This window comes from Protopterus annectens, chromosome 1.part2 (genome assembly GCF_019279795.1).
Source record: "Protopterus annectens isolate FY-2018-M chromosome 1.part2, PAN1.0, whole genome shotgun sequence".
In the NCBI taxonomy this organism is placed as follows: Eukaryota; Metazoa; Chordata; order Ceratodontiformes; family Protopteridae; genus Protopterus; species Protopterus annectens.
In genome coordinates, this window is record NC_056727.1 from 629,557,681 (window position 1) to 629,572,620 (window position 14,940).

General features: G+C 40.7%; 1 protein-coding gene across 3 annotated transcripts in view; it reads left to right on the top strand.

Moving 5' to 3' along the window:
- RGS7 (regulator of G protein signaling 7) overlaps window positions 1-14,940 on the top strand; it is a 2,400,584-nt gene that overhangs the window by 2,172,219 nt on the left and 213,425 nt on the right. For all 3 annotated transcript variants that reach the window (XM_044058067.1, XM_044058054.1, XM_044058060.1), the window contains exon 12: window positions 5,482-5,607. In XM_044058067.1, coding sequence (XP_043914002.1) covers window positions 5,482-5,607 — 126 coding nt within the window. The remainder of the gene's footprint in view (window positions 1-5,481; window positions 5,608-14,940) is intronic.

Consider the following 14,940-nt stretch of genomic DNA (forward strand, 5'->3'; position numbering starts at 1 on the left):
AGACTGCAATCCAAATTGTAGCTTGCTACAGATCCCCAACCATGCCCCAAGATTCTCACTACACCTTTCTAAACATACTGGAAAATATTAAGATACAACCAAACACCCTAATACTGGGTGATTTCAACTACCCTGCCATTAATTGGGAAAACTACTCAGGTACCAACTCCTTTTCCCAATGGTTCTTGGAATTCATAAATTCCAACGCCCTGGATCAACTAATCCATTGTCCCACCAGGGGCTCCAATATCCTAGACCTGGTCATTACCAACCTGGGAGATAGATGCTCCACACCAGTGGTCACCCACTCATTGGTCAGGTCTGCCCATAAGCAAATCACCCTTGACAACCACATCCCACCCCCACCCCCCAGTAAGGAAACCTCCTTAAAAAACTTCTCCAAAGCCAACTTCAAGCTACTGAAGTCAGAAGTGACAAACTTCACAACACCCAAGCAGGCGGAATCTGGAAGTTCGACTGCAGAATCCTACACTAAGGCACTGTACGAGCACATCCACTTGTGCATGAATATAGAACCAAGATGCTCTTCTCCAAAAAAGGAAGACAATCTGGTTGTCCCCTGCTATAAACAAATTATACAACAGAAAGAAGAAACTGTTGCAAAAAAGAGGAAAATCCCAGGATGCAAAAAACTCCCTCACCAGCCTCAGTAAGAAGCTGAGATCCCTCATAAAATCCTCAAAAGCTAGTTACGAAAATAAAATTGCCAAAGATTCCAAAGACAACCACAATGCATTCTATAGTTATGTCAAGAATCTAAATTGCAATGCTCAGATCTGCTCTGAGTTACAACAGAATGGCATTAAATATACTGATCCCAAGGATATTGCCAATATCCTGGCAGATCGATTTAGTGCCAGCTTCACCCCACTCTCACCCCCTAAAGGGCCCATCTCAATACCAAAAGATTGCCAAATTCCGATAATCACAGCCACACAGGTAGAAACCGCACTCTCCAAAGCTAAGAATACAGCATCCATGGGACCAGATGACATCCCAGGCTGTGTACTACATGAACTACAAAATGAACTGGCACCTCACCTAAGTGTCATGTTTAATCACAGCCTCACCTCAGGCTTCGTGCCTACTGAGTGGAGCACAGCTACAGTTATCCCGCTCCACAAGGGAGGATCCACCTTGGATCCCGGGAACTACTGTCCCATCAGTCTGACAAGCCTGATTTACAAGGGCATGGAACGCATTATCATGGAACTTATAAACAAAGACAATGGCAACCTTCAAACACTGGACCCCACCCAGTTTGGGTTTGTGAAGGGCCGATCTTGTCTCCTGAATCTGATTGACTTCTTCTAATCTGTCTCCATAGCTGTGTACGAGGGTAAGGCAGTCCACACAGCCTATCTGGACCTCGCCAAGGCCTTTGACACCATCCCCCACTCTGGAATCATAGATAAACTTACTAAGCTGGGCATAAATCCCTATGTCACTTGATGGGTTGCTAACTGGCTTACTGACAGAACCCAGACAGTAAAAGTAGCCGACTCCAAATCCAGCTCCAGACAAGTGACAAGTGGAGTATCTCAGGGTTCAGTCCTGGGGCCACTCTTGTTTGGCATCTACTTCTCTGAAGTACAGGCCAACACTAAGGGACTCTGGCTAACAAAGTTTGCAGATGACTGCAAACTGGGAGCCATTATTGAATCCCCAAATGATGTGGATATTCTACAAAAGGGCCTTACAGAAACAGATGCCAGGGCCATGGGCTCAAGCTTAATGCCAAGAAATGTATAGTTATCCCCTTTGGAAAAAACATGTACCCATGAATTACCACATAGGTGGCAGGACACTAAACATCGAAAGTGTGATGAGAGACTTAGGGACACAGGTGGACAGTGGTCTCACTTTCGATAACCACATTGCCACAACAGTCAGGAAATCCTTCTATGTGGCACACCTCATCACTAAGGGCTTTTCATCCAGAAAAAAGGAGGTCATTGTCCCACTGTACTCATCCCTCATTAGACCCATTATAGAGTATAATGCCCCGTTTGGTATGTACCTCACAAGACATCTGCAACAGCTGGAAAGGCCACAGAAATACCTCACTAAAAGAATCACAGGCCTAAAGCAGATGCCATATACTGACCGTCTAAAAAAACTTCAGCTATACTCTGTGGCATATTGTCTACTCAGAGGCGATCTCTGCTTAACATACAAGGCCATGTCAAACCCTGAGCTGTTGGACATGCTCCACTTAAAGAAATCCCAATCCCTCAGAGTCACACGCTCCAGGGATCTAAACCTTATCATCACAATGAACAAAACATGCTGGAGGGATAGGTTCCTGACTCAGAGACTCCCCATACTCTGGAATAGACTGCCCATACATATTAAGCAGAGTGCCTCATTGGCCCTCTTCAAAAGGAACCTTGATGATTGGATGGGAGATAGGAAATTCACCCCGGGGATCATGTCAGTCACCCTGCTAGACAGGGGCCTGGAGAAGTAAATATTGTGGGAAGAAATATCCAGGGAATTGTTATGGCTAGGCTTGCATAGGCCCTAGGGCCGATAGCCTAGTACCAGCCTATGAACCTATAATAGACAGGTCCATCTCTCAGAGATTACCACTACTCTGAAGCAAACTCCCCATCTATATAAAGCCAGGTTTATCTCTGTCTTTACTGAAGCATTAACTAGCTTGATGGATGAGAATGAGAATATTTACCCCAGGATGGCCCCCTGTAATACTTATGGACAGGAGCAGAAACAAAATATTCTTTCTTACAGTATGACCCCTAAATATACTCAGTGGTATTACTCTAGAAGTATTCACTATCTCTTCCAGAACTAATCACTATTCTATATGTAGAATATAATTATAGACCTGGAAATTGGATAAGGGTGTTTTGGACAAATGTGAAAATTGGCTACAGGGCCAGTTAGCCTAGTGTGAACATATAAACCTAAGAAAAGACAAGGTCTGATGTCATAGATGCAGGGCCATTTCAAATGTCACCCACCCTTGATAGTGTTATTGCATATGGAAAATTGTAACTGACTGAAAATAGATTTTGGTTTGGAAATTAAGGAAAGAGTAATTTTTTGCATGTTCTGCATTAAATACTCCCTCCACATATTGTCAGGTCTACAGACTAATTACTAATCATTTACAGGTTGTAATATACAATAATCTGTTAGCTATCATTATAGAGAGATGTGTACGTATGTGCAGGAAGTTAATTTCACTTAAGAATGATATAAGATGCAAGCAGATATTGCCTGTTGATATGATTTTGTTTCGTTACTTGTTTGGGTTGATTTTTCAATTTCCATACTGATGGTGATGTATAGGAGATTTGTGTAAGATTAACTTAAAAGCTAGAGTTAGACTGGTGTCAGGAATCAGATGCTGCTTTGTTCTATACAAAGTTCCCTTCTTACAGTTAATTTCATTTATGGTTGAGTAGGCATGCTTCTTAAAACTCATTTTCTTGTCTACAATGTCCTCAAGAATTTTCAGTTGTCCCATTTGATAGGCCAAGAATTATCCATAATATTGGGAGACAAAGCATGGTGGCGTATTTTTATGTTTTATTCTAAACAGTGGAGATAAACAAATATATTTATGTATTCTTTTCTTTGAGGGTATTATGCTAGACACCAACTGTTTTTCCTGACTACCATTGTCTTCTTCCTCATTGTTTCAGTGCTTCCTGATGTTCCAGAGGTGCTGTAGGCTGCAGTTTCATTCATTCTCTATTTAGCACAACAATGCAAACAGTTGTTCCAGAATGATGAAGTCCTAACTATGACACAATGGACCCTGGTTTGATTAGGGGTTTGGGCACTGAAGGAGTTGACTGCAGAGGAAAAGGAATGATGAAGTGTTTGTCTGTTCCACTTCTTTCAGGTCCAAGGTAACAGAGTATGTCTGAGTACCACTGTTCTCATGTTCACACTGAAGGCCAGTGCCAATGATTCAGCCTCCGTAGTTTGATGAAGGTAAAGGTCAATTGAGGAGCACCACCAAGGCCACATGGCATCTTAACATCCATTGTATGCCCACTTGACTGGCTATAATCAACACATTAGAGCATAACCAGTATAGAATAAACCCCTGTAGGCAACACTAGTGATGCTGCAATGGTCCTCTCTCCTCTTAACCTGCTAACATCACTGATTAATGTGGCATCGAATGAGCAGGACCAGTGGTCCTAGGTCCAGAGACAAAATGTGTGAGGGAGATGTGGAAAATGACAAGGGTGAGTATTGGCAATGTCTGATGTCCTTAACAGCAAAGTCCACTTAATCTACTGTAAAAACTATATATCCATATAGCTACATATCTATATCAATATATGTATATATAGATATAGATATGTATTATTAACCCCCCCCCAAAAAAAAACAACGAGCAATGCAGGTTAAGACCTTTTAGTAAGCGAGGAAGGATAATGGCAAGTATCTACAGATGTGCACACTGTCCTCAGATGACCAGCTGTTTCACAGAGGAAGACTAATACATGACACTTGAAAATGAGCCATTGTGCTACTGAGGGGACTGCATGTGCAGAGGTGATACATCATATGCAGACACGTTGTATTTAGAACTCCCACTTATCTTGTGGGTGCAGAGCTCTTTACTACCTTGTACTGTTTTTGTGAGCATAATTCAAAAAGAGTTTTGTAAAGCAGCAATAATGCCGAAGGGACTTGGTTCTCATTTTTGCTTTACAGTTTCATAGTCATGCAAGCAACACAGGTCCCTCAGTTCTTAGTACGGCAAATGTGTATAATTTCTGTAGCTATATTCTGAATATAGAATCATTATACTAACTGTCTGTTGTTAGAAGTGGTAGCAAATAATCTGAGCAGAAGACCAGAGAAAATGCGAATTATCTTCAGAGAGGGGTCTGAAATTGTGCTGCATTTTATAATGAACTGAGATCTTGATGACTTGGATGACCTCAGTTGTCTGTGTTTTCCTAGGCAAATACATTACGTAACCATTCCCCACCAATGTGTCCATTCTTCTTACCCAATTACCTCCTACAGCCATCTGGTGCTGATATATGCCTCCGGGGACCTACTACCAAACAACTGCTGTCCCAGAATCACTTCCATGATGAACTTATCACAATAAATTATTGCGGTCTAACCAAACCTCACGTGGTAACATTGCCTGACTGTGCAAGTAGCGGTCATTTCATTACTCACATTTCACAAACTGTATCATCTCAGCGCATACATTATTTCTACTGCACACCCCAAGGGAAGAAATATGAAATATGATGAAATTCATATGATACTGTGCAAAGTGTTTTTGTTTATACCCCAAAGAAGGCAACCGCATTGATATGACTGGCTCTTTTTGCAGGGATTATTAGTAAGTGCATTTGCATTAGTTTTACCAATGCTTACATTAAAGTAACAAATATGCATTTTTTTTTTTGTATTAAAATGTATTAACTAACGTTGTAAAATATGTATTTTTAGCAAAGAACCAGGCCAACAGAGGGTAAAACGATGGGCATTTGGCATTGATGAAGTACTGAAAGACCCTGTTGGAAGAGAACAGTTCCTTAAATTTCTGGAGTCTGAGTTCAGCTCGGAAAACCTAAGGTAAAGACAATTGTGCTTTGTCATAGACTGATGTATGGATAGTTGCCTATATAAAACAGAACTGGCACGGTATAATGAAAATTAATCCTGCAAATCCAGGTTTATTGTGGTTCACAGGTTCATAGGTATTTACTAGGCTAATGACCACAAGGGCCATTTTAAGCCCAGTCATGCATCCCAAATCTCTGAGAAGTTCTAGTACCATTGATAAGTGTAAGCAGGGGCTCAGGAGATGAAACATTTACAAGCAGGGGCCTGGGAGATGAACCATTTACAGGTTGCCTGTGTCCATTAGAGACGGAGATTCCAAGCCAAGGATGAATTTCCTGTTCTCCAGCCAATTGTCCAAGTTACACTTCAATTGAGTTAGGGAGAAACTCTTCTTCAGATGGATATGAAGCCTGTTTCAGAGAAGGGGTAGTCTCTGGGATACATATCTGTCTCTCCAGCAGGTCCTTTTTATATCACAGGCAAGGTTTAAGTCTTTAGAACAGGTAATTCTGGTGCTGTTTGTTTTGCAGATATGAAGGAGGTCCATCAGAGTAGGGTCTGACAATGCCCTATATGCCAGCCATAGATCTCCTCTCAACAGCCTGTATGAGACAGAAGACAAGGATAGGGCCATGAGTGTGGATGTTCCATTTGTTGGATATGACTGGTTAGGTACATACCAAAGGGGGCATTGTACTCAATGATAGGTCTGATGAATGCTGAATACAGTGTAACAATGACTTTCTTAGACCTAGGTGCTATATCTTTGTTTAGAAGTTGCATAGCGTAGAAAGATTTCCTCACTGTTTAGACAAGTGATGGTCAAAGGCTAGATTATTATCTATGTGTGTCCCCAAGTCTCTGACTACTTGGTCAACTCTAATGGGCATGTTGTAAATGTTATAGTTACCAGGGGTGAATGACTTCCCAAAGGATACTATTATAGCAATAACCCACGCCTGGGTGTGGGTAATGCTAAATTTACCCACGGTTGGCGTGGTTTGGTCCCGAGCCAGGGACCAAACAAAGCCAACCGGGTAAATTTAGCATTACCCACACCCAGAAGTGGGTTATTGCTATTATACCATGACATTATTTAAGAAAAGAAACTGTTACTTTTCTTAAATAATGGCATAGTATAATGCCTGTTTACTGCCCTTCCGCAGATGTCTGGCATCCGCGGCAGTTCTGATGTACTGCGCCTGCGCAGTACATCAGAGTTGTAAAGCAACGGAGAAAGCAAGATCTCCGTTGCTTTTAGTGTCGCTATGTTAAATGAGTTTAACATAGCGGCACAGTTTTAAAATAAGCAACGGACATCTCCGTTGCTTATTTTAACTGTCTCGCCATGTTAAACTCATTTAACATAGCGAGACAAAAAAGCAACGGAGATCTTGCTTTCTCCGTTGTTTAAACACTGTCTGCTATGTTAAATGGGTTTAACATGGCGAGACAGCTTTAAAATAAGCAACGGAGATCTCTGTTGCTTATTTTAAAGCTGTCTCGCTATGTTAAACCCATTTAACATAGCGAGACAGTGTTTTTAAAAAACGAGTTATACTAAGGGAAAAAAGTCCGGGGGACCGGACCTTTTTCCATTAGTATAACTCGATTTACAATGGGCACGCTGGCCAATCAGCGTGCACGTTTCGGGGGGGTCATGGTATAATATGCATTTCTTGGCATTTAGTTTTAGTCCATTGCTCTGACACCAGTTGTTTGTCTGTGTAAGCCCTTAGTGGAGAACATTTTTGTTAGTGTGGGATACAATGACAGCTCCTAATTCGTAATCATCTGCACATTTAGTCATCCAGAGAACATTGACCCTGGCCTTGACTTCAGAGAAGTAAATGCCTAAAAAGAGTGGTCCAAGGACTGATCCCTGAGAGACTCCACTTGTGACTGCCCTCTTTGTAAAGGTGGACTCCCCAGTTTTAACTTCCTGGGTCCTGGCTGTGAGCCAGTTGGCTATTCATTGGGTGACATACAGATTTGTGCCTAACCTCTTGCGTTTGTCAACAATGCCTTAGTTGGGTATTGTGCCACATGCCGTGGCCAGGTCAAGGTAGGCAGTGTGAAACATTTTCCTCTCATCCATTGCTTTGGTGACCTTCTCAAAAAAAGTCCACCAGGTTGAGTAGGCATGACCTGCCCTCGATGAAACCAAACTGGGTTGGGTCCAGTGTCAGAAGGTTTACTATACAATTGTTGATCATTTCTATGATAATTCTTTCCATGGATTTCCATACAAGACTAGTGAGACTTATGGGTCTGTAGTTTCCAGGGTTTGTAGATGGCCCACCTTTGTGCAGAGGGATGATTGTTTCAGTTCTCCATTCATGAGGCATGTAGCCTGTTTGGAGGGTGCAGTTAAATAGTAATTCCAGTAAGCCTGATAGGTCATGTTTCATGCTATTTAGAAGGCATCCTAGGATATTGTCTGAGCCCATTGATGGAGTGTTCTTGGCCTTAGAGACAGCATTAAGGACCTATTCCCTAGTGATAACAATGGGAGTTATATTTGATGGTATTTCCTGAGGGAAGTTTGAGGGGAAGAGAGGGGTAAGGTTGGAGCTGAATTTGTTGGCCAGTGGGTTTGCTATATCTTCTGGCTCAGTATATGTGGCTCCATTTACAATTAACTCTGCACACAATTGTGTATTGCCTTTGAGGTTGCGGACATAGCTAAAGAAATTCTTGTGGTTGCCCTTGGCCTAGGAGGCCAAATTGACCTCAAATTTGGCTTTGGAAGACTTTATCTGTCCTCTGAGATTTTTGATTAGTTTGATGAGAGTGATTTTATCCTGCAGGGTGCTGCACCTCACAGCTTTTACCATGATTTTCTTCCTTCTGTTGTACAGCCTCTTGATTTTGTGATTCCACTAGGGTGGCTTGTTTTTAATGTTAATTCTGTGCTTCTTCCTGGTGGGTACAGCTACATCTATACAGCTATCCACATGCTTGTATAGAGGTTCTGTGAAGAGTTCTGTATGGCAGCAGTGTTCTCGGGGTTTATGGGGGCTTCAAATTTTGCAGGTTATCACTTAATAGCAGAAAGTTAGCCTAAGAGTAGTTCCTGGATATTCTAGAGTTAGCTGGGGTACAGGTTTTATTTTTACTTCAGAAGAGACTGTTTTGTGGTCTGACCTTACCAGGTAAGACATTATACTAGGGCTGTGCAGCACTCTCCCATTTTAGTGAGGACCAGATCCAGTATGGTTGCACCCCTGGTTGGTGTATTGACAATCTTGTCCAGGGAGTTTGTGTTTACAAAATCCAGGAATCTCTGTGCCTGTATATTTGGTGTTGTATAGGATTATCAGTTAATAGTGGGGTAAATAAAGTTACCCATGAATATGATATTGGGTTGGATGGTGAGTGTTTCCAAAAAGTTTGAATACATTTATTTATTTTATTATTTTATTTTTATTTTACATTTGTTGACCGGGCTAGTCTAGCTGGATACATGTCCATTTTCAGTAGAGGCCCGGGGAGAAAAGCTCCAATACATGGTATGGTATAGGTTTCCTGGGTCATAAAGGGGTACCTATAGCTTGCAAGGAAGTGATTTCAGATTTTGCCTATGGTAATTTGAACATGGAATAGCTCAAATGCATTGTCCTGTTTGACCAGTCTTGAGGTATATTATTTTTTTATGTAAATTGAGATACCTCCAACTTTAGTCCCTGCCTGTGAAGTAGCTGGTCTAAATGTGTGGAAGGCATTATAACCTTACAATGTTGTCATGCTCTCTGTGGCTTTATACGATATCTCAGTGATTGCATAGATGTCAGCATTATCTAGGGAGTGGAGTTTTTTTTTTTTTTTGTTTAGACTCCTAGCATTGAGCAGTAACACCTCTAGTTTTTCTTGGTTTTGATTTGCTATGTCAGAAGTACTTTCAGTTTGGCATTGCCTAAAAAAAGGCACTATAGGAGAAGACAATGTTTTAGCTAATATTTGAAAGCCTAGAGTAAAGAGGTGCAGACCTTCCCTGGCAAAGCAGTGTGGTCTGTTGGCCACCTCCTTCAACACTGCCAAATATTGCACCACCTTAGAATGACACCAGAAACCGAGACAGTTATTTAAGCCATTCATCTTTTGTTCATATTGTGGCATCATCTTTGGAGAAAGTAAAATGCTGCTCAATGCTAGGCTCATACCAATCTTGGACACATACTAAGAGAGCTCCAAGATGTCTCTCTTCATATAGTCTAGGGAGGTATGTCTCAGGTCATTTACACCCACATGAACTACAGCTGAGCCATACTGGTACTTGTGGTCCAATTACATGAGTGCGTGTGTAATGTGGAGGATCTTTGCCCATGATAAGCAACTGACCGTGACTTTCTCCTTACCCAGACTTGTGAAAGGAACATCAGTGTGTCTCATGATGGAGTCATGGAGTCTCCAATGACCACAATGTTAGATTGTGTGGTGGTCTGCCTTATGGGCTTAGAAGTAGAGACTTCATGAGAGCTGACTGTATGTGTTGATGTGGGTATTGTTTTGAAAGAGCACATTTGGGGCTGCTGAGGGTATTTGTTATGTGTACTTCATCTACAAGGTCTTTGGGGTTTAGAAAGGTTACATTTAAGTGCCTCAGCATATGTGGGTCTGTATGTCTGCTTTGGATTGTGTGTGATAGGTGCAGTGTGTATACTACTGACAACCTTATTAATATTAGGAATACTTTTATGTGAGAGCTTTGCCTCCAGTGACATTGTGTAAATACATCTCTCACATACCATATCAGTTTGTTTGAGAATTAACTGGTTATCAGTAAACATGAGGCAATTTCTCCATTGCCTCGGGATACCCATATCTGCCAAGCAGGTAATGGAGATAGTGAGAAAGTTCATATCCATGACAACAGTCAATTTTTATTAATTAGACAGAGTGAGAATATAAAGCAATGTCAGGAGTATCCAGTTTGCAACTCTGGGGACAGTGCTTGTCACTGCAAACTAGTTGTCCTGTGTGCAACTAGGTATTAGTGAAATTTTAATTGTGGTTTTACAGGAAAATGTCACTCAAGGTGTTTGTGTCTATACAGGGCACCACCAAACACTTGAGGGGAAACTAATAAGTAGAGACTGAAATTTTAAGGATGAAGTATTTAGACAGATATTCTGAAGTTAGAAACAAATCAAGCAGAAAACAAAGAATTAGCTTGTCAAGAATGTTGGAAACAGGGGAGTCACATGAATGGCTACTGCCTAGCTACTACTAGTGCAGGTCTCACCACAGCTTCACTCTGCTGGGATACAATGCTCCTTTTCTTCTTCTCTCACCAGAAGCAAAACATTATCACCACTCAAATTAAGTAGGCCACAGTCTGGTGATCCACAGTCTTGTCCCAGATGATGCAAGGGTCTGTAGGCTTGTTGTAGCCTTTTCCTGGTAGAAGCCTTGAATAGCAACCAGACCAATCAGGAACGTGAAGCACAGACACTCACTGCCAAACCAGAAACAGTCCGGAATCAATGCACTCTGCTCCTTCTATCACCAGGAGCAGAATATAAGCACAAATTCCAAGCTGTCACCTATGAAGCTGTTATTAGGCTTTCTGGTGATCAGCAGTCTCCAGGAAGTAATGTCCCTGTGCTTCTTCTATCACCAGGAGCAAAACAGAAGCACTAATACCAAGATGACAACTGAGCGGCAGAATGTGGGCTCTCCAATAATTGGTGGTCTTTCAGCAGATGTTGCAGATTTTAAAGATAAGATGGAAAAAGATGGTTAATATCCTAAGCACTGCAGCGTGCACTAAGCAGTTAGATATGAAAGAGGGGGTAACTTAAGCTTTAACTATCTAACTATAATAGCATTGCTTCACTTTCCCTAAAATATGTTAACTTTGGAGTTGATTATAGTGAAGGCTGGTGTGAGGATAATTTCCTGCTACATGTAGGTGTAGAAGTCAAAGCCTCTTCAAGAAAGAAATTACATTTCTTTGTGTTTCGTGATACTGCTTCAGATAAACCACCGTGTATAGTTATTCCTCCTAAGGTGAGTGTTCATGAAATGATCCTGTATCAATTTAAAATCCTATCTCACTCAAGTTGTTTCATTCCATTTAATTTATTGTAACTGACTTGTAATTCTTCAGATGTTATTATTACATGAAATCTTGTCAAACGCAAACAAGACCCAGGCCTGGTGAGCTGAAACAGACAAGTCTTTTTTTACTGCCTTCGACTCTCTGATACACATTTTTTCTATCTGGTCAGAAAAAAAGAAATAAACGTTTTTCTCCATTAATCACTTTTAACTAGATAAGGCCCTTTAAGCATGATTGTTTTTTTTCCTGGATTGACCCAGTATGTAAGCAGAAACTGTGGAAACACTGAGGTCATCAGGATGTAGGCCATTTATAGATCATAAGCTCAGTTAACTGAATTATACTGTTGTTTTATTTCTTAAGGGATTTAATGATCTTTATAGAGCTTTTGAAGATGCTTGTGCAAACATGGTTCTGCTGTAACAGAATCTTTTAGTGTTCACGTTTGTGGTGAGGAAAGAAGTGATGATAAATAATGACCTTGATGCCAAATCCCGCTAAGCAATCCATTAGTTGACTAATCTAAAATAACATTTGAAAGTCCTAGACTGCTGAGCTGGCATTATAAGACATCTAAGCAAGTAGTTAAAAATCATTTCAAAACATAACTCTCAACCTCTTATAGCAAGAAATCTGGACAAAGCCATTAATAAAAGTGAGACAAAGGCCCCAAAATAGGGACAATGTTTAAATATCACTCTCACAAACTTACAAAGTTGATAGAATAACAGGTTTTGCATTAGCATGAATTTTTCTGAAGGATATGAAGTCTGGAACTGTCTGTCATTATTTACTAACTTCAATTTTCGATGATTTACCACTAATTTGCCAGGAAACCACAATTTTATGAAATATTGACCAAAAATATGAGGGCAAAATGTGGACATTCTGCAAAAATCCGTACAGTTGAGAGGTATGTAAAAAGCATCTTGTTAATGTAGTTCATGATAGCATGCTTGGTTATAGTTTAAGGATATTTCCTGAGTACATTTAAACTTGTCCTTTCTGTCGCTTTCTTTCCCATGTATCTATGTTTCAGTTTGTTAACTTGGTGACTAAAAATGCGTCAGCATTTGTTTATGAAGTAATAAACCCACAAAAATGAATACAGCCACTGTCATAGTTAAAAGTCTGAGTTACATTATACTGAGATTCCTAACATAGTAAAGAAATACTCATTTTTAAAATAATCAATATATATGAAGTAATAGCTAACTGAAACAAACAGCATGGTGAGGGGAGTTTTGGACCTGCAGTTTCTGTTGCTACACAAAAATTAAATGGCAGTTAGGTATAGGGAGAGAGATAAAAACAATAGGAGTGTAAGAAGTGAGTGGTAGAAGGGAGTCACCTGTAATAGTAGTATCAGGAATTAAATAATAGGCACATCAGATGACTGTCAGGGATAGAGAAGTGGGGGAGATTGACTAAATGTAGTCAGCAGAGAAAGAGGAAAAGGAGAACGTGTATTAAGTTAGTATAAGAGTGAGATACTAAGTATATTTATTGCACATGCTGCCTTAAATAGTCATATCATTTGTACAGGTGCTCGTAAAATGACACCAAATCCTATGCCTCTTATGCTGGAGTTAGCCACAAAGACATGACATGGAATGCTTTGCTGTGGCATAATTTTGTGACCTGGCATGCAGTGAGATATGGAATTCTGTATAGTTCCTGACAGACTGGATTGAAGTTTTCAACCTCTTAATGCAAGAAATCTGGACAAAGCCTGACAAAATGGGGAGACATATGCTGAAAAATAGGACATATTTTAAATATTGCTCTTATAAGTGTACAGAGCTTATTTTAACATACATTTTTCTGAAGGATATGAAGTCTGAAATTTAAATGTATGTCATTATTTAGTGACTTCAGTTCTCAGATTATATCAGTGATTTGCAAGAAACCCACAAATTGTATGAGGAACAGACCAAAAATATGAGCCAAAAATCTGGACACTGTGAAAATCTGGACAGTGGAGTTCTATCATCAAAAAAATACACAGCTGTATTTATTGAAATCTACCGCCTAATTTGAAACCTTTCACAGAAGCAAGAGAAGATGAAAAATCTGGTGCAGATATTCTAGACATTAATTATAGTGCTTTACAAACCTCCAAGAAGTGTCTCACCTTTTGTCTAGGTCTCCAAATATTTCAAATTAAACAAAAGAAGTCATGGCTTGTGAGGCATGAAAAACTGTGGATTTATTTGTGAGAAAAAAATGATAATATAATGTAGATTATAACTGCATTGTGCTTTACTAGAAATAAGGCAGCTGAAGGCAGTGTTATATAGGTTCACAGGTTCATAGGTTCATACTAGGCTATCTGCCCTAGGGCATTTATAAGCCTAGCCAGAGTGTGTTTGGCTTTCGCCACCCATTTTAAATTAATTTTGCTATGCCCTTTTTCGAGGTTAGTATATTGTGCCTCTATCTAACAGTGACACAGAAGTGATACCCGGGGTAAACCTACGATCTCCCATCCACTCATCAAGATTTCTCTTGAAAAGAGTCAATGACGGACTCTGCCTAACCTGGACTGGGATTTTATTCCAGAGTGAAGGGAGCCTCTGGGTTATGAATCTGTCCCTCCAGCATGTCCTATTTATTTCAGTGCTGAGGTTCAAGTCTCTCGAGCAGAGCTCGATGGGATTTGGATTTTTCTGAGGTGCAGCATGTCCATTAATTCCGGGTTGGACATGGCTTTATACATCAGGCACAGATCGCCTTTCTTTAACCGGACAGCATATGGCATCTGTTTGAGCCCTTTGATCCTCTTGGTGAGGTACTTTTGGGGTCTTTCCAGTTGCTGCAGGTGTCTGGTGAGGTACATCCCAAAAGGGGCATTGTACTCAATTATGGGCCTGATGAGGGATGAGTAAAGAGGCACGATGACCTCCCCTGATTTAGATGTGAATCCCTTCATGAATAGGTGGGCTATATAAAATGTTTTTCTAACCACTTTGGCCACGTGGTTATCAAATGAGAGATTGCTATCAACTTGGGTCCCCAGGTCCCTAATTACTTCTTCTGTACTTAATGGATTACCACCTATGTGGTAATTTGTGGGCACTTTGTTTTTGCCAAAGGGGATGACTATACACTTTTTGGCGTTTAGCTTAAGGCCATGGCTCTGGCACCAGTTGTCTGTTTCTATGAGGCCCTTTTGGAGGATGCTTGTGTCGGCTGGAGAGTTGATTATGGCGCCCAGTTTGCAGTCATCTGCAAACTTGGTCAGCCACAGTCCTTCTGTGTTGGCCTGTACCTCCGAG